At 57.3% G+C, this 23,385-nt stretch overlaps 1 protein-coding gene across 1 annotated transcript; it reads left to right on the plus strand.

Moving 5' to 3' along the window:
* Window positions 1–1,376: 1,376 nt before the first annotated feature.
* Window positions 1,377–12,689, plus strand: Wg (Wnt family member 1 wingless). Its single transcript, XM_078193530.1, has 4 exons — window positions 1,377–2,605; window positions 5,618–5,880; window positions 10,886–11,160; window positions 11,243–12,689. The coding sequence occupies exons 1-4, from the start codon at window positions 2,439–2,441 to the stop codon at window positions 11,798–11,800; spliced, it is 1,263 nt and encodes a 420-aa protein (XP_078049656.1). The 5' UTR covers window positions 1,377–2,438; the 3' UTR covers window positions 11,801–12,689.
* The last annotated feature ends 10,696 nt before the right edge of the window (window positions 12,690–23,385 follow it).

The raw sequence follows: 23,385 nt of genomic DNA on the forward strand, positions 1-23,385 counted from the left end.
GACGGACTACGCGGAGCATACCGAAACCAGCAAAGAGGAACGAGGAAGGAGCGCCTTGCCGGATAAATGGAAAAAAAGAGGAGAGAGGAGAAGGATGCACAGAGTGGGCCAGAGTCTGCGAACAGCGACAGAGGGCAGCCGAGCGAGAATCATGGTTAGGGGAGAGAGAGAGGTGTGAGAGAGAAAGCGCGCGCGAGAGAGAAAGAGAAAGAGAAAGAGAGAGAGAGTGAGAGAGAGAGACAAAGGGAAAGAGAAAGAGCAGGGGAGACGAGCGTGGCCGCGAGGGGCGGGAAGAGAAGCGAGAAAAGGAAAGAGCGAGAGGGAAACATCCGGGACGTTTTTCAGAGAGTGGGAGAGCTACGACGAAAGTTCCTTGCGCGATGACCACGGGGAGCTTGGTGGGGAGGCCGATAGGCGTGGCCTTGATAAGGACCGCCTGCTATTTCCCCTTGAAAGCCACGTGCTCGTCTGCGAGAACCAGAGAGAACCGTGGAGGAGACGTCTGTCAGAACCTGCCAGATACTGTTTCCCCCCCGGGTCCAGCGCGTGGCGAGCCCTTCCGAGACGCAACGGGCCTCGTTCCCCGATCTGTATGCTCGATACACGATGCCAGGGACATCCCGATCGGGACATTTTCGGCCGGCCACTCAGACTCGCGTAAAGAAATCGACGCGGAAAGGAATCGCGTCTCGCGCATCTCTCTCGCCTGAGAGCGAGGAGAACGGAATCGCGGCGTGAACGAGCACGGAGGCGGCGGCGGCGGCGGCGGAGGCAGGAAAAAGGAGGAGAGAGAGAGAGAGAGAGAGAGAGGGAGAGAGACTTCCCGCTCGGAGCAGGAAAGAAGAGAGTCGAGCAGAGAGAACGGGCGAGAGAAGAAGGGTAGAGGCTGGACGACGAGAGGCGGAGCGAGATCCGATCGATCTTGGGGGAGTCGTGCGATCTCCCTGGGTAGAGAGGAAGCGCGCCTTGGCACGGAGGCGAAGGAAAAGAGGAACGGACGGCCGAGGGAAGAGGGAACGAGCGAGAAAAGGGAAAAGGCGAGGAAAAGGGAACGGCGAGAGGAGGTGTGGAGACAACCTCGGACACAGGACCAGGGAAGAGGAACAGAGAACGGCGGGACCAGTCGGAGGGAGGCGAGCAGGGAGGCAAGGAGGTAGGCCAGGAGGGAGGGAGGGGAGGAGGGAGGAGGGAGGCAGGTGGAGGCGGTGGCGGTGACGGTGACGGTGTAAGCGAGACGCAAGGAGCGGAGGACTTCGTGGGGTGGAGAGGGGAGAAGGTTTCGGTCTCTCTCTCTGTGAAGAGAGATCGGCTCTTCCGCGGACGAGCGCGTGCAGTCGCTAACCGAGGCCTATACTTGTCCGTCGAAGGGTATTGGTTCTCGAATCGCGGTGCCGTACCCCCCGAGTCGCGGACGAAAGAAAAGGAAACGACCAAGACTCTTTGACTCCCCTTGGCGCGCGTTCTTCTCGCGGGTCGACGTTCGTTCGCTCGTTCCGCCGGTTGTTCGTCCGTTCGTTCGATCGGTCGATCGATCGCGCGCGCGCGCCCGTGCGCAGCACGCAGCTCTTCTCTCGTCGGCTCTCTCGATACGGGTGTACGAGGAGCGATAGCGCAACGGCTGCTGCTGCTGCTGCTCCTATCGCCGTTGCCGAACGGGACGTGTTGCTCGGGAAGAACGGCGGTCGAGTCAGGACGGGCTAGTTCTTGAGCAGGCAAAACGAAACGGACCGAGCCGCCTGCTCGGGACTCGGGACACGGGACTCGGGACTCGGAACACGGGACGGCAGCGACTGCCGATTTCAGGGCTCGAACAACTCCATTATTATCCGGGCCGGCAGAACCGACAGAAAACTTCGAGGAGGGTTGCCAGGTATCCTGGCGGCGGCTGTACCGTGCCTCTCCCACCACCTCTGATTCGGCGAGAACTCGGCAAGGGTGACACCCACCCCTCGAAAAAGCCCTTCGGGGGGTGAGTTTCCGTGAGGCTCTCGACGTCGCCCGCAACCAACTACAGTCACTCAACTGTCGGACTGTCGGCATTACGGTTCTTGCGGCCGAACTCTCCTGCTTTGACAGCTGACTGCTCTTGGCTCTCGGCTGCCCGACTACTCGGATCGTGGACGAGGGGCCACCGCACCGCTCGCTTCTTTCTTACTCGCCGGGATTCCCCGGGCAATGGCCACGCGACTGTCCTCGCCGATGATTTAAAAGCACCCGCGCGACGACCCGCTTGTCCTCTCCGTCCACGAGGTGATCCACTCTCTGTGCTCCTACGAACGCAAACACGAAACTGCTCGTCCTCGAACGGTAATCCAGGACAAGTCTATCACCGAGCGAGCCGCCCGTTCGCGTCGAACCGACGCTTGTTATGTGCGCGATCTCCGGCCGCCGAGAGTAACCTGTGATGTTCCTAATTCGGTGAGTGAGACGACTGGTGTATGGTGTTTCGCCGAGTTCGAACGAGACCGATCGCGACCACGGACACGTCCCAAGCCAGCCGGAAGATGAGGCTCTGGGTGATCATCGGCGCCCTCGCGGTGACGATCCACGCCTGCATCGCCGAGATCACCAGGAACAAGAACCGCGGACGAGGCTCCATGTGGTGGTAAGTCGACGCCGATCTGTGCATTGTTGTCCCCCGTCGTAGGAAATCGATTACGCGGGACGCCCACGTCGACTCGCGGTACTCCCCCGGGATCGAATTAACCTTTCAAGAGTTTAATTGCACCGCGCCGTTAACACCTGTACCCCGAATCTTTCGCCGAGTGAACGGTGGCGGCCACGGGACCCGGGCGACCGCTCGCGCGCCTTCTTATTACTCCATTAATCATAAGTCGCGGCACGTGCATAAGTCCCGATTGGCCGAATGATTTCTCGTTGGAACAAGAAAACGTTCGATGGACGTTAGATAATGGCTAACTTCATTAGCCGGGTAATAAATAATGCGCGCGGTGTACGGATCGTAGCATGCGAGGACCGAGTATGCTTGCGCGCGCTGTCTCGCCGGCTAGACGGACCGGACCAACGGGCCGCGTTTACAACCGAAAGAGATAGTCACGGAAATATCCACATAACGATAAACTGCCGGCGATAAATCAGCCCCGCAGCCCGGCCGCTTTTCCCAGCCGCGCGAGAGTTGATTTAAGACGCGGCCACGCGCAGGTAATTATTGCCTACGAATTAATTAATCTAATACGTCGGTAAATTCGCGTGGACGCGTGCACGGTGGGACAACCAGCCACCTGGATTTCGCAGCCGGGAGTAATTTATCGCGGCACTCTTATGGGCGAAAGGCGGATTGACTTTTCGGTGGATTTACGTCGACGAACACGATGTCGGGGGTTACGGGGTCCCCGAAATAGACGTATCGCGCGCAAAATCGACTATATATTTCCCGGTAACAGGAGAATCGCTAATCGATTCGTGTCTGAGAAAATCGGCGCCGATTCTGGGTGGCCCCTTCGTGCCTAGATCACGGACCCGATGCAAACGTCGATAACGGGAAAGGAATACAGAACCGGCGGCCGATTCGTTGTTCCGCTGTCGATTCGCTCGTTACTCGATCGTTCGTCGAGCGTGTCAATGATTTTCAATTCCCTCGGGAACAGACTTTCCTACAATATTTTGACAATCGTGACACCTGACGTTTTCTTCGACTCCAGCGTTTCGACCTGGCATTTTCCTATCGGCAGATTTCAAATAGCAACGGTGGCGTTGGTAAAAACCGGTAGCTACAGTCGACCAGGATTTATCGTGCTCGTTCGCAATTGGAAACGAGGGATAGATATAGTTATAGGTACAAGTATAGTTACAGGTATAGGTACAGGTACAGGTATAGGTATAGGTATAGGTATGGGTATAGGTGTATAGGTCGTGCCGGGACGAGCAGAGCAAGTTGGTCGACGATTGAAAAAGACATCGAACGATTCTGCTCGGACTCGTGACACGTCGGAGCAGGTTGGAGGCGTCGCGAAGCGGACTCGGCGATCGAAGCTCTGCGGGTGCAGTATTCGATCGATTTCAATCGATTCCAAGCGATAGTCGCGCGGAATTTCAGGGCGGATTTTTGTCGCGTGGCTCCTGCTCTGTTTATTAGCCCTCTCGCGACACGATAAATTATTTCGGCTGACAGGAAACACGTGGACGGATTACAAAAGAGGTGGACGGGGGAAGGATGGGACAGGGACGGAATCGAGACGGGATCCACGAGCTTTTCTGCTCGATGTGAATTACGGGCAATAGGTACGTTCCAACCGGTCCGGTTCTCGCCGCTTGTTTATGGGCATCACTTATCGAGCGCATCGTCAAGGATGAAAATGAATCGACGACGGGGAACAACGCGTTGACGCCATCGAGTCGACGCGTGCGGTCTGCCGAGCGATTGCGACACCGCGTTCGCGGATTTCGGAGCAGATCGCTTCGTTTAGATCCGGCTGACACTTCGTTAAAGGGTTTAAGAGGGCCGTGTACTATAGCGATCCGGTTTATTTAGACGAGAGGCACCGATAGTGTCAACGAGAAGCAGACTTTTCGCGGTGGCGTATCCCGTTCGGGTTCTCGTCTGTCCGTTCGTTTGTCTGTCTGTCTGTCTGTCTATCTGTCTGTCTGTCCGCCTGGCTGCTTGCTTGCCAGTCTGCTAGCCGTCAAGAAAGTCGTTGACAACGGAGCGTCGACGGAGCGGCGACGACGCCGATTAGCTGTTTATTATGGACGGCGACGAGTGATCCGATCCCACGCGTCCGCTACACTACCCTCCAAAAATCGTAGACACTTTATAGCCTATAAACCGTTTTTTCTCCGAGGTTTGGCCTCTCGCGGACGCCCGGCACAGGTCTCGAATCTATAATAGAATGCCGTGGAACTTTTGGGCGGCGTGGTACCACACGAGAACGGGAGCCAGGAAAAATAATTAAACGTATTCTGTTTCCGAAGGGTCGCGCGAGCGGGCGAGTCGCGTGCGATCCGGCGTTAAAGACGGTCGTAAATAGTGAATGGTAAATAGCGGTGTCGCGGTTCAAGGGTCGCGGGGTTTCGTAGCCGGGAGGAGGCGATACCTTTCACGAAAGTTTGCACGTTCTTCCCACGAGGGGACGCGAGCAGAACGCTCTTAAGCGTTTTTCTGCGCGACGCTCGATCGATCGAGACGCGAATTCTTTCGCAGGCTGGACTCGACTCGCGCGGCAGCTTGATTTATATATACCCTGGCTACCGTTGACCGAAACTGTTGAACCAGTTTCGTCTTTCGAACTAATCCTTCACCGCGCTCCTCCTGCCGGTCCTCCCTTCCCGACCATCGCCGTCGATTCCCTTTTCTTTCTCCCTCGGTCTCTCTTTCTCCACGGTTTCGTATCTGTGGCCCGTCTCCTCACGTCCGCCCGACTCCTCGAGTGTCCGAGGAGTGTCGTTTTTACGCGTCAACGAAATTAGCGTCGAACGGACGCTCGTGACATACCGATCGCCCGATCACTCTCGAATCGGTTCCCTTCCTGGACGCCACCCTCCCCCCCCTTCCCGGACCGTTCGCCGTCCTTCCACCCTTTTCACATCGTCCTCCGACACGCCGCGGACGTTTCGACGATCGACGAAAAATGGTTAACGTTCTCGTTTCTCTGTTCAGGGGAATCGCCAAGGCGGGTGAGCCGAACAATTTCTTGCCAATGTCGCCGGCGTCCCTGCACATGGATCCCACGGTGTACGCGACCTTGAGGAGAAAGCAGAGGCGGCTGGCCAGGGAAAACCCAGGGGTGCTGATGGCGGTTGCCAGGGGCGCGAACCAGGCGATCGCGGAGTGCCAGTACCAATTTCGCAACCGCCGATGGAACTGCTCCACCAAGAATTTCCTCCGTGGGAAAAATCTGTTCGGCAAGATCGTCGACAGAGGTGAGCACACATGAGCGCACAACAGAATTTTCCTTTCTATTCCGCGAGCGGCCGGCTCTCTTTTCCGTCGCTGATCTTCGCCGGCTCGCGCGGCGCGGCGCGGCGCGGCGCGGCCTGCCGCCGCGGATCGAATTCAATCATCGTTCGTGGAATTACGCGATCGCCACACAGACCGCTAATTGGAACTCGGTGCGGGGAAAGCGTTCAATTTCTTGCGAGCGAGCGTTGCTCTCGGAATCGTTGCATATTTCTTTTTTCTCGCTTCCCGTCGCCGCGACCATCCGAATGATTCCGACTGTACGCTGCGTACGATACACGCGGGAGAAATAAAGGACCGCAAAGTGGACTCGTTTCGCGTCCAAAAAACGAGCCATTGTCCGACACAACCGGTATCCTCGATAGAGATTTACAGGAGACGAGTTTCGGTGGAAACGGAGACGAGCAGAGAGTCTCGGACGAGGAGAAAGCGGAGAGGGAGGAGGTGGAGAGTAGGAGACGGAGGTGGAGAACGAGACGGAGGAGGAGGAAGAAGAAGAAGAAGAAGAAGAAGGTGTGACGAGAGGAGAAGGATGGTTCCGCGATCCCCTAAATTGCATCCGACAAATCCGTCGACGGTCTTATCGTGCGAATGCCTGGACAGCGTGCCGTCGCGTACAACGACGCGAGGCGACGCGACGCGACGAGACGCGACGCGACGCATCAAAGAGGGTCGTTGTCTCTTTCGATCACCGCAGTACGTGATCGATAATCGTGACGATATCGGTGAGCGGGTTCGTACCTGCGGCGCACCGCGCTCGTGTTTCAACGCGGTAATATCGTTAGCCGATCGATTGGTGAAGCACCGTAGAAAACTAACCCTTTGGCCGCATAATTAGAGTACCGGTAACCGGATTACGGTTAGTTAGCCGTACGCGATAATTTCGCGAGGCATAGATCGGTCGTACGGCGCGCTGTCGAGTCGCCGGTTTTTCGAATGTCCAAGACGTGGAAACGGCAGGCGTGGTGTCGGGCGACGGTTCTCCCGGCTCGAAGGGTTGAAGAGGGGACCGGGGATGCGAGGATCACCGTGCCACCGCGCCGTGGAGGACGAGGGGGTCGAAAGGGGCGTGCCCTTGCACCGAAGACCCCGGGCACGTGCCCTCACCGACCAGATGTATGTTTTGCAACCTGATAATGGACCTTCTTGTACCAGTTCTGGCTCCCCTGCGGCTCTTTTAGATCTCGTCGAGGCGATTGTAAGCCGAGCTTTTTCGCTCGACCCGCTGCTCCCACCCCATCGCATCCAGTGTCCCCATATGGCCACTTATCGCGCTAGTAAAACCGAAAAAAGGAGGCACGGGCTACAAAATAGCAGAGATCGCGCGCGCCGTAGAGTGCGCAACCCTTTCGCGGCGTCACGCCATCGACCGAGGGGTTGATCTTCGCGCCCCCCCCCCCCCCCTCGCCCCCAAATAGTTTTCTCTGTAAACGCGGCGAAAACGGGGGATCGGCGAACAGACCGTGAAACGTCCACCTAATAGTCGCCAGATGCACGGATGCCGTCGTTTCGGTGGCCTTATTAGTGGCACCGACCCTCCTCGCCCCGTCTCCGTCGCATCGCATTTGCAAATAACGTCGGGACACCCTTGAGTCTTTGTCGTCCCGGTGAAAATTGAGTCGTAAACGGATTCATCGTTTCGCCCGGCCGGCAACGAGGCCTCGACCTTTCACCCGTTGCGATTCCCCCGCTGAAAGGAGGGGACCGGTTTCTTCGTTTGTCCCCGGTTTGTTCTCTCCTTTTCTCTGTGCCCCGTATCGTTTGTCATCGAACCGATCCCCGAGATTAGATCTGAACGAGGCACTGCTCGGCCCGGTTAGGACTCGCGAGTAGATCGCCGGGGTAACGCAGATCGCTATCGTCGATCCGTAACGCTCGCGCGTACTCATCTGTATTTGGAGATCGAGAAGGGGGATCGCGCTGACTGGTTGTCGCGCGCCGGCCTAAACGGTAGTTTCCGGATTACGTCTGGGATTGTGCACGATTACGCGTCTCTCTCTCTCTCTCCCTCTCCCCCCCCTCTCTCTGTCTCTCTCTCTCTCGAGCTACGACCAATCTCTGGATCACGCTTGATCTGGAAAATTTATCCGGCGGCATTCCTCGAAGGGACATCGCTGGAATAAAGGACGGCCAAGGAGGATCCGAATGTTTCGCGCGTGTCCACGCTCCGAGGTTGCCGCGATACTTTTGGAGGCGTTTGTACTCGATATTATAGCTGGTAGTGAGTAGGTTTGCGGCCTGTAATCATTTCGCCGCCAAGAGCCACCTACCGCATCGGCGTTCTACCCTCGGTTTCGCTCGCTCTCTTCTCCTCTGCTCTTCTCCTTCCCTGGTTCTCGGCGCCTGCGAAGCGCGCCTCGCGCCACGCGAGCGTGGAACCCGAGCCGTAGCCTAATTGCTCGGTAAACTGCGAATCCCGCGAGGGAACCGCCGCGTAGCCGGCGTTTTCCTCCGATTTCATGGATCCGCGAGTCGCGAGCCGCGGGAACCAGGTTCGTGAACGATGTCGGCGGGGTAGCGCGTGGAAATATCGCGTTCGCTCGGGAAGCGATCAGTTTTTTTTTTCTTCAAAGTTACCCGAACGTTCGGCGAGCGGAGGATCGATCGGTTGTTAACAACGGTGGCGCGTAAATCGGCGAATGAATAAATAAATTGGATCGATAGTGGAGCAGCGTGGCGCGGGTCGCGTCTTATACGGAGACCCGGTCCGTGGTTTTTGCGACGGCGTTACGCCGCCATAAATCGCGGCCTATGATGGGCTACATGTGTCGACGGCACGCCACGATTTCTTGCGAAAACGTGAGCCGCGAGCCAATGGGCCGGCCTCCGACCATCGGTACCCCGTGATTTTTACATCTTGTTTGCTTCCACGGTCTGAACGCACGAGTTCCCGCGGCACAGAGGCTGGCCTATATGGCGGTCGCGTTTTCGCGCCCCTCTAGCCCCTCGCGCGAACCACGAGACCCGCTCTCTCGCATTTGAACGACACGAGCTGGTCGATGCAGTTTTTCGTGGATCGATGTCGCGGCTGGTCGCACGACGACTTTCTTTCTCTCTCTCTCTCTCTCTCTCTCTCTCTCTCCCTCTCTTTCTCCCTTTTTCCCTCTCGCTCTCTTCTCCATTCTATTCGTCGTCTCTCGGTCGCGATTCTCCCTCGTTTCTTGGCGCTTTCGGCTCGGGGCTCGGCGAACGGTCCTCCTCGCGGTAGCAATAATTTCCGGCGATCTTATCGGCACGGAATTTCAGAGCGGACAGAAACGTCCGCCGTCGCGATGTCGCTCGGCCGGATCTCGAAGCTGACGAGTCGCGCTCTCGAGAGCTAGGTATCGCCGGATCGCCGAGCTCAAAGCCTTATCTCGAGCGCGAACCGTTTCCTCCTCGTCCTCTCGAAAGAAACGCCGAGCGGGAGAGCGTTTTGCCCGAACAGGTACGAGGCCGTGGGGCTCTCCCGGCCTAGGAATTTCCATCGATGACTGTTTGTCCTACGGTAACCAGCCGTCTCCACCTTGCTCGCTCTGTTTGCACGATAAACCGAACGTCAAACCGTTTATCGCGCGCCGAAAGTCGAAAACCGGGCGCGAGCAAATAACCGATCTCTACGGGATTATCGAGCCGCGCCGCTCTCCTCCTCCTCCTCTTTCTCCTCATCCTCCTTCAGAGTTTTATGGACCGATAACGATTTTTTCGCTTCGGCGATAGTCCTTGGGCTTATCTCGATCGTAAAGCATTCGAAGAAAAGATCCTAGCCACGGTGTCGCGGCACGGCACCACCAGGTGCGCGAAGAAGAGAATTTCGTCGATCTCACGGGCGGTCTGTTTTCGCGAGAAAAACTCCCATCGACCGTGAAATCCTCTCGGTCATGGTAGCGCGGAGGGATGATGAGGAATAATATGTATCTGGAACCAATGAAGTTTCGTACCTAGGAGACAGGTCAACGTAACAGGGTGGAACGGCGTAAATCTTGGTTCCCCAAGCTCGTCGCGAGCAGCACCACCGTTCGGAAGCCCGGAAAGGTTTTGTCGCTACCGTTGTCGACCCTCGGCCTTCGTTCTGGACGACTCGGGGATTAGGGAAAATCGGTTCTTTCTTTCTATTCCCTTTTCGTGCACCTTTCTACGAGGCATTCCGCTTTTCTTGCGTTTACTCGCCGTGAAGGCTCCCTGCGAGCGCGCGCGCACGCAGGAAGAGGCCCGTCGGTGCCCACCGAGGCTGCACCGCCGCGCGGAAAACACTCGTGACGAATCCAGGATCTCGCTTCGAAATTGGACGCGGTCGATTATCTCTCTCGGCTACCGAGCCGTTTGACATCTCATTTCCAGCTTCGCTCGATTTCTTCGGACGCCGGAGGGTTTTTCCCACCTGGGCTGGCTTTTTAACGTCGACGGAAACATCGCATTGTCCCGAAGGTAGACTCTCTCTCCTCCCGAGTTCCCGATCCATCGCTCGTCTTTAGGTTCGTCCGATACCGTTCGCCGAGCGTCGAGAAACTCGGAGATACCGCCGCGTTATCTGCGACGCGATAAACGCGGCAATTTGCGAAACGGTCCCTCCCCTTGCGTTCTCGATAGTCTACCGACAGGTCGCAAAGGTGCCGGCAGGCACCTGCGCCTTATGCAGATAAGGTCGAGGTGCCTCTCGGGTCAGCCCACTCGGGGTTAAGGTCGCGCGCTTCCTCTCTCTCTCCTCTGCCTCCTTCGTTCGTGTCGGTCCTCCTCGTTCCTCGTTCGTGTCTCCTTGTCGGTTGCTCACGCCGTTGCGGGTTCCTTCTACACCTGCGCCCTCGCAGGTAGTCCACGCCGAAGGATTGAGACGTTCCCTGCGATCACCGCTCGACTCGCTCGCTCGCTCGCTCGCCTGTTCGCTCGCCTCCCACGATATCGACCGCCGTGAAAGTTTTGTCCAGTAGCGACCCGCAGCGACGGGAATCTACCGGAATCGCAGGATTTAGAGGAAAGTTTTTGTTGCAGGCTGCAGAGAGACAGCGTTCATCTACGCGATTACGAGCGCGGCGGTGACCCACAGCATCGCTAGGGCTTGTAGCGAGGGCAGCATACAGTCGTGTTCCTGCGACTATACCCATCAGTCGCGCGCGCCTTCCGGTTCTCGCGACTGGGAATGGGGCGGCTGCTCGGACAACATCGGCTACGGCTTCAAGTTCTCCCGCGAGTTCGTCGATACTGGCGAACGCGGCCGGAACCTGCGCGAGAAGATGAATCTGCACAACAACGAGGCCGGCAGAGCGGTAAGTGGCAAATTCTGTCGTTGCACCGAGAAAGGTGTAGCCGGAGAAGGAAACGAGTCTCGACGTTCACGTTTTTCCGCAGCACGTCTCCTCGGAGATGAGACAGGAGTGCAAGTGTCACGGCATGTCCGGCTCCTGCACCGTCAAGACCTGCTGGATGAGGCTGCCGAACTTCCGCGTGGTCGGCGACAACCTCAAGGACCGCTTCGACGGCGCGTCCAGGGTGATGGTGAGCAACGCGGACCGAGTTCGTGGCAACGGGAACGCGATCGCCAGCAACTCGGCCAGCAACTCGGTGCACGGCCACCGGGACGGGCTGGGCCGCCGGCACAGGTACAACTTCCAGCTGAAGCCGTACAATCCGGAGCACAAGCCGCCCGGGCCCAAGGACTTGGTCTACCTGGAGCCGTCTCCGCCGTTTTGCGAGAAGAACCCGAAGCTGGGCATCCTCGGCACCCACGGCAGACAGTGCAACGACACCAGCATAGGGGTGGACGGCTGCGACCTGATGTGCTGCGGCAGAGGCTACAAGACCCAGGAGGTGACGGTCGTCGAGAGGTGCGCCTGCACCTTTCACTGGTGTTGCGAGGTCAAGTGCCAACTCTGCAGAATCAAGAAGACGATACACACGTGCCACTAGGTCACCTACCGGGAGCCCTATCTTCCCCATCCCTTGACCTCGTCACTCTTCCACGTCCTCTTCTTCCCTGTTCCACGAAGAGACTACCTCCTTCCCGGCGAAGGATGTTCTCGTAGTCTCTCGCGCACAACAAGTCCTCTCGCCATTGTCCGAGACAAGGTGGTCCAGGTGATCCTACCGCGATACTCTGCGGAGCTTTCGACCGACAGGGAAGGCTCTCCTCTCCCAGTATTACGCGAAATTTTTGCGATCGGCAACGAACGATCGACGGAACCACGACGACGTTTTCTCATGTATTTATTACGACGTTCCACGGACGCGTACTGATTAATCGAAGCGGCGGGGTGCGCCGAGAACTCGCACGATCCGATCGGGTTAGAGGAGACGAGTCGTTTCGCCTCCAATGTCAAAAATCCCGAGCCTCGGTCTCGTGCCACGCGCCCTTTTGTGCTCGCGAATGCGCGCGACGCGTACTAGACTCGTTATTTATTCCGGTCCTCAGGATCGCGTGCTTGTATATACGTATAGAGTAACAGCATCTTTATATATATATATAAATAAAAAAAAAATATAAATAAATACAAACGCAAATATATGAATGTAAAAATATATATGTATATTTTTTAGGATCGCGTTCGTGAAACAATCGCGCTAAGAAGGCCTCGTTTTGTACATAATCGACGTTCCCGAGACGAAGACCGACACTCTGCGCGCGAGAGCGGATAAATTATTTTTGTACGTCTCCCAGCCCTGTTCCCCTCGGAGCTGACTGCAACCTAGACTTAGAGAAATCCCTGGTTAGACCAGTGTTTAGACTCTCCCTCTCCTTCTCCTCCTCCCCACACCCCCCCCCCCCCCCCCCTCCCCGTTTAGACCCCGTAATTTTCCCTCCGAGAAAACGGTGATTAAGATACGTATTTGTAGCGCACAGTAAGACGAGTCGAGGCGTGATCGAGTCTCGATGTCGTGTTCTTTTTTGTAATTTATATGGGACGGACGTGTAAAATGGAAAAATGGAGAAACGAATAAAGGTGCATTCGAGTTGAAAGTTTGACAGAAGCGTGTTGTGTATAACTGTGGCGAACCGAACCATCTCCCCCCCCCGGTTTTTCCGCGGGGACAGCGATCCCTCTCCCCGCGCGAAATATAGTCGACTGGTTCTACGGAGTCGGACGACTTCATAACTCCTCGCCGGGCGAATATCGTGGGAGGCCCGTGCCCCGAAGAAGACTGGTTCGACTCTCCTCTTGCTTCCCTCCGTGGCGGGGCAAGCCTCTCGTTCTCCCCGTGCCCCATCCGTGCCGCATCCCGGCCTCCCCTCCCCCTCTCGCCCCGCGCGGCCTTCCTCCCCCGCGGCCGTTTCCCATCGTGTTCCATCCTCCTACGTTTCTACCTTGTTTCGTTTCTCGTTGGCCGCGCGCTGCTGCACGCGATGATAACGAACGAAGGAATCCCGCAGGAATCTCTGTACGGGATAAAAGGATTCTGACCGCATACGAACAGGCATCCGCGCTAATGGTTCCGACACTCCCGCCCCCCCCGCCCCCCCCCCCCCCCCCCCCCCCCCCCACGTTTCCCTTGCCCTTTTTTTTTTTTTTCTTCCCTCGGCCCCGTCGCTTTCTTTCTGCTCCCTGCTCGTCCTCGTCCTCGTCCTCGGCCTCCTCCCTTCCCGTTCTAACGATCGGTATTTCCACTGGTACGTACCGGAGGAGGCGAGGCCGGGCGCGGCTTGCGATCGACGTCCGATCGATTTCGAATCGGCCTCGGGCGCGGCTCTCGAAGGAATCGGGTGCCACCGTAAAGAAGGGTAGTAGGTCCGTCGCGATACTAAAACAAATTCTTGGTGCGCGAGGGACTTCCAGCGTGTCTCGGCAGACAAGAATCTTGGGCAGTCGGGCCACTTCTCACGGCGGCCCCTTTGATCTCGACCGACCACCCCCTCGTCTCCATCACGGTCACTCGAGCACCGCGGCTGCTGCTCCGGCTCCGGCTCCGGCTCTCCAGCACCGGCCACGGCCACGGACCGAGCCTCGGCACCGAGCTCCGCGGCCACCTCCCTCGGCTTTTTACCCCGGTCTCTCGCTTTCTAGACCCTCGCGCGCCGAATTCATTCGGTTTTACTATTATTACGCATGCCGTCACGCGTGCAGCTCGTTCCACGCTCCGGAATGCTCGCCGGATCCCCGGGGGAGGTTCTCGGGTCTGTCGCTCGCCGCCTCCGGGCCCGACCTTTCGTACCAGCGCGTGCCAATTTCTGTTGGCCGGATGAAAATCTCGGCCGTCGCGCGATCGTTCCCGTCGCTCGAGCCCAACAAATTTCTTCTCCGGCGGCGGGGGGGAGCTCCACGCGCAAAAGGGGGCCCGAGCGAAATCGCGATACGGCCCCCCCCCCCTCGTTTCCACCGGGACAACGGCCAACCGGTGCAAGAGGGACACCGCTGGCACCAGGCGAATACGTTTATCTCGCGCGCGTTTAAGGCGAGGATCGGCGCGACGAACACGAAAAAGCTGGCCCGGCGTGCAAAAGCGGCGGCGGCGGCGGCGGACCGGTCGTTCTCTCACGGTCTCGCGAGAGGATCCGTCTTCTTCGACGGGCTCGGTCATTATGCCGAACGAATACGAAATTCTGTCCACGAGGTTAACAATCGAGGGCCCCCGGGAGACGGGGGCTTCTCGGCTCGCTCGCGAGGCCCATCAGGGATGCCGGGCGCGTGTGATCGGCCCCGAGTCGTGTGCCGTCGCCGACCGGATTTTATCGTTCCCCGATGACGCGGCTAACCCCTGAACTTTCGGAGAGAAAGAAGTCGTCCGGCGATCGAACCGATCGGCCTTGTTCCACCGTCGAAAGAAAGCGAGGCGAATCGATAAAAACCGGGGAGAAAGGTTAAAGTAAACGATTAGGGAACGGAGACCGGGGCCCGAAAGAAGCCGGGGAGGTAAAAAGGGAGTAGGAGACGGGGGAAGGAGGACTGCGCAGGGGAGGGAGAAGAGAAGTCCGGCGTGCTTCCTGTTGCGCTAATCTTGCACGGTCCGAGAGGCCTCGTCCTCGCCAGGAATTATTTCCCGATAAAAAACGGGCGAGTAAATCAACTAATTTATCGTTTTTGCGATTGGGATGAAGGTGGGTCGTGGACGTCTTCGCCGGGGCATACCCTCCCGGAATGGCAGGAATCCCTTTTGGCGGGTCCTGGATCTCGTCGTCCTTTCCGAGGGCCATCCGTGGGAAAGAATATCGGCTGACGTTCGAGACCACACGGTCGAATTATCGGTGTTTTGGCATGTTACAGGGCTCTTCGCTGATTCTCCTTCTCTCTCACCTTTTGGTAGCCGAATTTGCGCGTGGTCGCGCTCGCGTTCCCGCTTACGCTCTCTCTCTCTCTCTCTCTCTCTCTCTCTCTCTCCTCGCTCTCTTTCTCTCCCTCTTCTTTCGGCCGTCCGTTCCCCCCCTCTATGCCCCCGGGCCCTCTCGCCGAGCCTCGAGACCGTCTTCCGCGGAACGAGCAAAGGGAATCTCCTCCGGAATCCACGTCCCCGTCGACTGTGGGAACGAAAGCACGAGATCGCGATTCTCCGTACACCGTGTTCCTCGGCGTTCATCGACAACCAGATTCCTATCCTATCTAGGTTTATCTCTTGCCCCTTTTCCTTCCCCTTCACTCGAGGCTTCGACGTCTGCGCGAGGAATTCGCGCGATGCGCGCTCGTTTCGACGGCCTTTCCGCCCCCGACGCGGCGACCGGTACGCTATTCCGTTCCGAACCGAGCGAGAGAAGCCTCCGCGTGGAAAACCGAGCGGCCGTGTCTCCCTTTTCGCGAGAGGAAAGGGACGCTTTCACCTGAGAGAGGGCCCCCGGAGAGGCCGGGCCCGAGCGACGTTGTTATTAATGCCGTGCAAAAACGCCGAAATACATCATCCGGTCGGTGGCGGCCACCTGAGTAGTCGCTGCGGGCCGAGGGGAAGGCATGCGTGGACACCGGCCCACTCGGTAATTAATGGTTTTACGATATTGGAAATACTCTTTGCGAGCAGAATCCGTCCTCGCGTCGGATCGAGAGGTCGGTCCCTCTCTCGGCCTGCGGATCGCGGTCGCTCGAGATTGCGGGGATTTTTTGCGCGAACGTTTGCCCGCGTAATCGGGACCTCCCGTTCACGCTCGGGGATCCGTGGCTTCGGGGGGATCCGGGCGGGATCGGTGTCGCGACGATTGAATACGCGCGTGGAGGGAGGTCTCCTCTCGCAAGGAAAACCTTTCTCCGATCGTATGGTCGGAGGAGCGAAAGGTTGCGTGTACCGGGACACGGTGGATTCGATGGGACATGATGCGACGAGACGCGACGAGACGCCAGGGATCATCGGGAGCGAAGGCGGAGCGAGGGAAAAAGTCGAGGGCACTCGGGTGTGTACGCGCGAGGAGAGGACCACCTGGTCAACCGGGGACTCGACTCATTCTTCTGTCCAATGTTGGACGAACAAGAAGGAGAGACAACTGCAACAGCAGCAGCGGCGGCAGCAGCAGCAACAACAGCAACGGAAGAAGAAGAAACAGAAGAACAGGGATTCCTGGTAAATTAGCATACACCGCTCCTCGGATCGTTGACTGTGAAGGTATCCGTGCCTCTCTCTTTGTTCTCACTCGGAAGAACGCACGAACGATCCGATTCCTCGCGGTGCAGAAATCGCGCGATCGCTTTCTTCCCTACCGCGAGGGGCTGACCGCGTCGCGACCGACCAAATCGGATAGATCCGAGGGTGCCGGAGAAAGGTGGGACGCGACTCGGCGGGGGAGAGGGGGCGGGGGATGGGTCGAGGATAGATGTCCGAGAAAGAGAGAGTCGCCAGGGGGGGTGAGGGGGAGAGGGAAGCAGGCCGAAGGGCCCAGCTGGACCCACCGCCGTGTTCCGCGAGCCTCGTAATTACGTCGCAAGGCCGCCGCGAAAGAGAGGCGTCAAAATCGTCCTCTCCTCTTTCGTTCTCTTCGCGCTGGCTATCCCCCTCGCGTCTCCAACAACTCGCATCTCGCACGGTTCTGCTCCGTCCCACCGGCCATTACCGAAATTGATATTTTATCGATGGCCCGCGCCACGTAGGTAATCCACCCGGTGCGAGCCTTTATTGAGTTATTTCCTGATAATTACGAATCGTTCGGGATAATTCGAGGTTTCTAATCGACGGTTCGTCGGCCCTCGATCCTCGGCACGGTCGTCCCCGCGCGACCAACGCGTCCGGGGCCGGTTTCCGATTTGGCTCGCGTCCTCGCCGATGGTTTACGAGTCCGACAGGTATCACGGGATCGAAATTATTTTCTCCCCGTCCCGAACGACGATAAAAATTAGGCTACTCGTGGTCGGCGGCCGAGATAATTTGAAGGTAATGGCCGAAATTAAAACGGGTAAATAATTTGCCACGGCAGGGCGCGCGGTGATTCGAGCGGACTCGGGCAGAGACCGAGAGGCGAGTTCGTTCAGCGAAAGGCGAGGGAAGCGGTGATTTCGGCGATTCGGAGCGACGCGCGAGGTCGGAACGGAGGCGAGGAAAAAATCCCCTGCGGTCGCAAAACAAAATGTCACGTAATTATCGCGGTAGGTGTTCCATCCAGCGAGCGGGAGCGCAACGAGGAACAACGGCCAGACGACGGTGGGGCGAGCGAGACGGGATCTGCTCTTCCCAGCCCCGTTCCGCCGGTAGGTAAGCTCTCGGGCAAAAAGTGCAGCGAAAACCACCGTTGGGATCGTAAAACGGAGCCGTTTATGAGATGGGACCGACGCGACTAGAGAAGGGGGTCCGTTTCCACCGGTCCTGCCGCAATAAACGTTTTCTAGCGATCCACGCTATGCCGGGGGGACACACCTGCGCCGTGGCCGCGTCTTTCGTCGCCGGTTCGATCGGCGAGGAACGCCGTGAGATCGAAGCATCCAGCGGGAAGAAGCAGGCCAAGATCGTGGCCCATGGGTCGCGTTATCGCCAGGTCCGCGATGATTCAAGCTTGTCGCGGACCCCTCCGCAGACTAACTGCTCGCATCCATATCCTCCCGATCGTGGGTGGACGCGCGACATGAGCCAAAACTCTGGTGGACATGCTCGAGACACGCCGCTCCGCGTTCCCCGTGAATTTTCATAACCGAGCACGACGCACGGTGTCGCGTTCAGAAAAATGTCTCGCGATTAACGAGGGTCCTCTGCACTGTCGAAAAGCATCGCGCGCGACGCGACGGCTTCCCCGAATAGTATATCTCGTCGAGGATCGGCAGTCAGGAGAGACGAGAATCGAAGTCCAGCTCGGTGGTATCGGAATCGGAATCGGTGCACGCGGCAGGATATCGAGGAGGTCCCTGGGCGACGGGAGATCGTGAATTACGTCCGAGTTTCATCGGGAATCGATACCCGATTGAACGGATATACGGAGCTGAACGTTGATCTCAGATCGAACGCTGCCGATAAAGAAACGATCCATGCTCCCACCCGCGGGACAACGGTGGGTCCGTTCACGAAAACGGCTTCATTAGAGCCGCGCACCGCGCCGGTGTCCCTCGTCTTTCACGGACTGATCGACGCGATCCAGAATCCATGCGATCGCGTCTCTTCGCGGCGATCCCCGCCGGGATCCTTATCTCACGGTTTCTCGATTTTACGAACAACGGGAATCACGGACGCGCGGGGCCGAGCAGCCTCCCGGCTCGAGTAGATAAATAAAGAGACGAGGAGAAGCTGGGAGTGCACGGAGGCGGAGAGAGAGACGTCAAGGAGAGGCAGGATCCGGGGGCAAAGGAAGTAGCGAGGCGTAAGCTCGCACGATGGCTCTTTTTATCCGGTGCTCTCATCGCCCCGTCGTCGCCCCTCCTTAATTCACAGCCAGTCCCGGCCATAATTCGCGTTTTACCTCGCGGTGTTTATGTACTTTTAATAATGCCTGATATCTCGTCGAGGCGCTGCTCGAATCCTCGGGACCTCTCGCCCCCCCGAGCCCTCGCCCCCCCGTGCCGTCGGGTTTCGAGCACCCCGCTGGGCGACCATGCGTGTGCTCAGTCTCGCCGGAGAAACTTTCGACCACCGATTTCACTCGCCAATTCCTCTCGCTCGCGATCCGGGTCCCCTCCGTCGCTAACCTCCCTGTCTCTATAAAAGATTTTTCGAAGCTCCGCGAACTCCGCCGTACGAAAACGCGTTTCAAAATTGGCCAACATCGCGTTCGCTGATCAGCCGAAATCGGACCACCTGTTTCCCCCAAGTCCGCGTCAACGGGCCCCCCGTCTAATCAGTCCGAAGGGTTCGATAGAGCCCGATAAGAGGATGCCGGATCGAGGGCGGATCCGATCGGCGAAATTTCGGTCGCCCACGAAGACCGGATAGAGGCGCAATACTTTTCCGACCGTGGCTCGTTTCATCCTCCTCGCTGTCCAGCCGGAGTCGTCCCACCCTCCTCGTGCCCTCGGTCTTTCTCGGGGTCTGCGCGGCGCGTTCTCCGTTACCGCCACCCTTCGGCACATGTTAACAGCACTTTAAAGTTTTATTAATAAGGATAAATCAGAGGCGCCCCGCGGATGAAGTTGTCGGTGCCACGGTCCAGCGCGTATAATCTGGCATCGAAAACACACACCGATGGGAGCCGCGAGGGAGGAGGGGGCAGAGGAGCCGCGCGGGCCGCGAGGGGATCGCAACACGTCGGTTTACGACCATTGCCCACAATGTCGTGTGCTCGCAACGCGACCGCACAGAGATATTTATCGTCCTGCTGGCTCTGCCTCTGCCTCCGAGTCTGACTATGACTCTGCCTCCGTCTCTCTCTGTCTCTCTACCATGCTGACCAGTCTCGTTACGGTCCTCCTTTTCTGCCAGCAGCGAGAGCTCTACTCCGCTCCGCTCCTCTCTGCTACGCGTCCAAGATTCTTTAGAGACTTTTCGAGCCAAGGCTTTCCGTGCCGGAGCAGTTTCTGTATCTTCTCGACAATCTAGACGGGGAAAGGTATCTCTAACCCCCCGATAAATTGAGAACGGGACGAATCTAGGGTTTTTTCTGCGAGTCGTAGGCAGTATTGCTGGCACGGTCGTATTACCAGCCTCGATAAATTCAGAATAAAACGCATCTCGACTTTTGCGCAACTTGAGGCACAGTCTCGGGGTGGAGCGTACTGTATTTCTAATCCCGGTTTCATGCGCGCTGAAATATATTTCCTAGTCCGATATTTTATTAGACCGGTACCGCGCTTCAATAGTTTTCTTAAAACGCCTTTCCGTTAAAGTTGTTGTTCTTCTCTCATATGAAATTGTATTTATCTATAGCTTTCAATAACGGTACAAGCACTAAAATACATTGCGGTAGGATACTCCGACAATCAGTGTAATAATTGTTTGTTGATTAAATGTATTTTATTTATACACACACGAATTGTTTTTACAATCGCAAAGTTTATTCTCCTAATGGCGTGATTATCTGTTCGGAATTGCTCGCTTTATGTTGTTTAAGTTGCCTCTCGTGTTGCTCGTCGGCTTCTCTTAGATTGAAAATACTTCCAGGACAAGAAAATCGCCGTTCCCTTTACGGTGCACGTTCGCCATTTTCTTCTCGTTTAATCGTTTCAACCAGCAATCGCTTCGTGTTTTATCTAACTGCGAATATCTTTGTAGCGCTAACTCGAAACGGTATTCCTGTTGGTTGAACAAGCAAAATAAAACAAGGAAATTCCAGCAGCAATAAATCGAAGATGAGATACATCTGGATTTGTGGGCAGCCCTGTGGTCGATCTTAGCGCAGCGTGGTATCTCGCGTTCCGATAAATTGGGAACGGGACGCGTCTAGACCTTCGTGCGACTTCGTGGACAATCTCGGCGCGATGGTGGTACAATCTCTAGGCCCCGATAAATTGAAAACGAGACGCGACCAGCGAAACGAAACGAAGCGAGCGAGTTCCTTCGTCGAAGTGTGCCCCGATAACGCCGAATTCCTCGCCCGGTGGAGAAAAGTTCTTTAAAAAAGGGACTCACCGATACCGCGCGGTCGATAATTACGCCTCGTCTCGCCCCGTCCCGGCCCCGACCCGGCCCCGGAGTCCGCTCTCGCGTTCAACCGTGGAGAAATTACGATTTCCTCGCGACGCGGCGTTGCCCGCTCGCCGTAACCGATTTTCCACGATTCGCGTAAATCGTCGCCGCGAATCGAATCGTTTCCGAGGCCTCGATCGGTAGGCGATAAGGATCCGGAGTCCGAGCCGCACCACCGGAGGCCACGGAGATCGACGATTTCCCGATCTGGTCTCGGGTGCTCTGGACCACGAGTGCCGGGGACGCGAAGGATCGCGCCGCGAGGAAACGCTAACCGCTTCTAAATGTTTCTCGAACCGACGCGAATTACCGTTCTCGCGGTCCGTGGTCTGGTCAGTGTTACCCGAGGCGAGGAGTAAAATTAGATCGACGCGAATCTTTTCACGGGCCAGGTATAATCGGCGATCTCGGCTGCGAGAGAGAGAGAGAGACAGAGAGAGAGAGAGAGAGAGAGAGAGGAACGGATAGAGCGAAAGGAGGAGAGAGAGGGGGGGTGGTGGTGGTGGTGAGGAAGAGAGAGTGGACTGCTGCTTATCCGAAGCGCATTCCGAGCGAAAATTAGTCGTCCCGCCCCTGTTGCTCCCCGCTTTTCGAGAAAAAGAGCGAACAAGGGAAAAAGCGAAAGAAAAGAACGCGACTCGCAGCTAATTACGCAAGACCAGTATGCCGTCGAGACCGGGGGGACGAAACGGGGGGGAGAGAGAGAGAGAGACAGAGGAGGCGGTCGAAGAAATTCCAAGAAGTTGGAAGAACCGTAAAGATTTCAACGACCTTCTCCACCTACCTCGCGACACTGTCCTTCGTGGTTCGGGTTCCACGGAGGTAAGGGCGCGAAAGGGAGCCAAGACGATGCGACGGCGACGGCGACGTCGACGAGTACGGGAGCAACGGGCGCGAGGAGGATCGGTCGTGGAACGGACGAGGAACGACGATTCTGGATGAGAGAGAACGTCGGTCTCCGCATCGGAGTAAACATCTTTTCGAGGAATATTCGGCGGAGAACTCGGACAGGAGGCAAAGAGAAGAGGAGGAGAGAAAGAGAGAGAGATAGAGATACGAACGGAAATGCGTTCGTGGCCGGTGGCCCGCGTCCGGTACAAACGGTGAATAGTGCACCGGCTTAAGGCCCGTGGAATTATCCTCCTGTAAACACCTACCTAATTAAGATTGGAACATTTTAACGTCCTGCTCGGGGACTCCAATAAACCGCCTAACGTACAGCCAGTTTGTTAGGCGCTTATGGGATCGTTTAATTAATATTGGCGTCGGAGCAGCGCGGCCGGCTCGAACGACCGACCACCTCCGGCGCCGCCTCGATGTCTTGCCTCCGTACACTCGCGACTTGCATCGTCCAACGCATCCGATGCGGTTTCCACCCTTCTTCCCCCCCTCTCCCCTCCCCTCTTTCTTTCTCTCCCGTTCTCTATTCCTTTTCTCGTTACTCTCCGGATATTCGCAATTTCATCGAACCCTCGAGGTTCGTAGAAACCGACCGATCGCTTCCTGCCGTTGTGCGTCGGTCGAGTACCGAGAGTCGAAGGACCCTATGAAAACAACGGAACGCGTACTAGGAGAAAGACCGAGACGAGAAAAGCGTGGTCGCGAGGGCGAGCACGACGATTAATCACGGTCGCGTTTTGCGGTTTTGTCGCGCGTCACGACCCACGTGCGTTCCGCGGCCACCATTGTTCCGCGTCTAATCGTTCCGGGAACGGTGCCGAACGATCCTTCTCCGTGGGAGAGTTTCGCCCTCCATTCACTCCGAATGTCCGCGCGCAACCCTCCGACTCGTTTCGCCATCTGTTTTTACGAGCTTTCCGAATTTTGCAGGCCTTTTCGCCGGACGCAACGATGATCAGCGTCCTCTCTCTCTCTCTCTCTGCACGGCGCTCGGATTTATTCCGAGGCACGGTTTCGCGATTCGAGCAGGGGGGAAAATACGGCTAATAAGCGCGCAAACACGGTAATCGGTAAATCGAGCATCGTTCCGTAGCGGCGATGTTTTCATTAGACCGTAATAACCGGTACGCAACGTCTCTGCCCGGGTGAAATTGAATTACCACCGGAAGATCTTTGCGCTTGCCCCCCTCGCCTAGGAGCGAAGAGGCGGAGCAGGATGAACGAAGATGGCGCCCGGACTATATGCAGGCCCGAGAGCAGTTGTGGTACTCGATGCGCCGACTGCCGAGGCCGGGACGAGCCGCGCCGCACCGCACCGCGCCGCACCGCACCGCACCGCATCGGTACGCGGTAACGTCCGGGACCAATTTCGGAGGGGGCCATTTTTCCCTCAAAGGGGAACGTCGACGGCAGCCGAAAATTACCCCGGTTGGACCACCCAGCCCGCTACAAGCAGACCAATCTCCTGGCCATGGGCTAATCGAGTCCGGACGGTCCGGCCCGGATGGCTGGTGGGGCTAATTGCAGCTCACCACCTTCGTACCCTCCAGAGGTCGACCTCTCTATTAAGAGACCTTTTACGCTGACTCTTCTCGCGCGGTCTTCTCCTCTCTGCCGCGTCACGTATTAAATTGGAGGGTGTAGGCGCG

The sequence above is a fragment of the Augochlora pura genome, chromosome 10 (genome assembly GCF_028453695.1).
Source record: "Augochlora pura isolate Apur16 chromosome 10, APUR_v2.2.1, whole genome shotgun sequence".
Classification (NCBI taxonomy): domain Eukaryota; kingdom Metazoa; phylum Arthropoda; class Insecta; order Hymenoptera; family Halictidae; genus Augochlora; species Augochlora pura.

Excerpts from the sequence above, each read along its gene's own strand:
- Wg (XM_078193530.1), top strand. The coding sequence starts at position 2,439 with ATGGTGTTTCGCCGAGTTCGAACGAGACCGATCGCGACCACGGACACG. Across the intron at positions 2,606-5,617 it reads GGACGAGGCTCCATGTGGTG|GGGAATCGCCAAGGCGGGTG; the intron begins GTAAGTCGACGC and ends TTCTCTGTTCAG. Across the intron at positions 11,161-11,242 it reads ACAACGAGGCCGGCAGAGCG|CACGTCTCCTCGGAGATGAG; the intron begins GTAAGTGGCAAA and ends GTTTTTCCGCAG.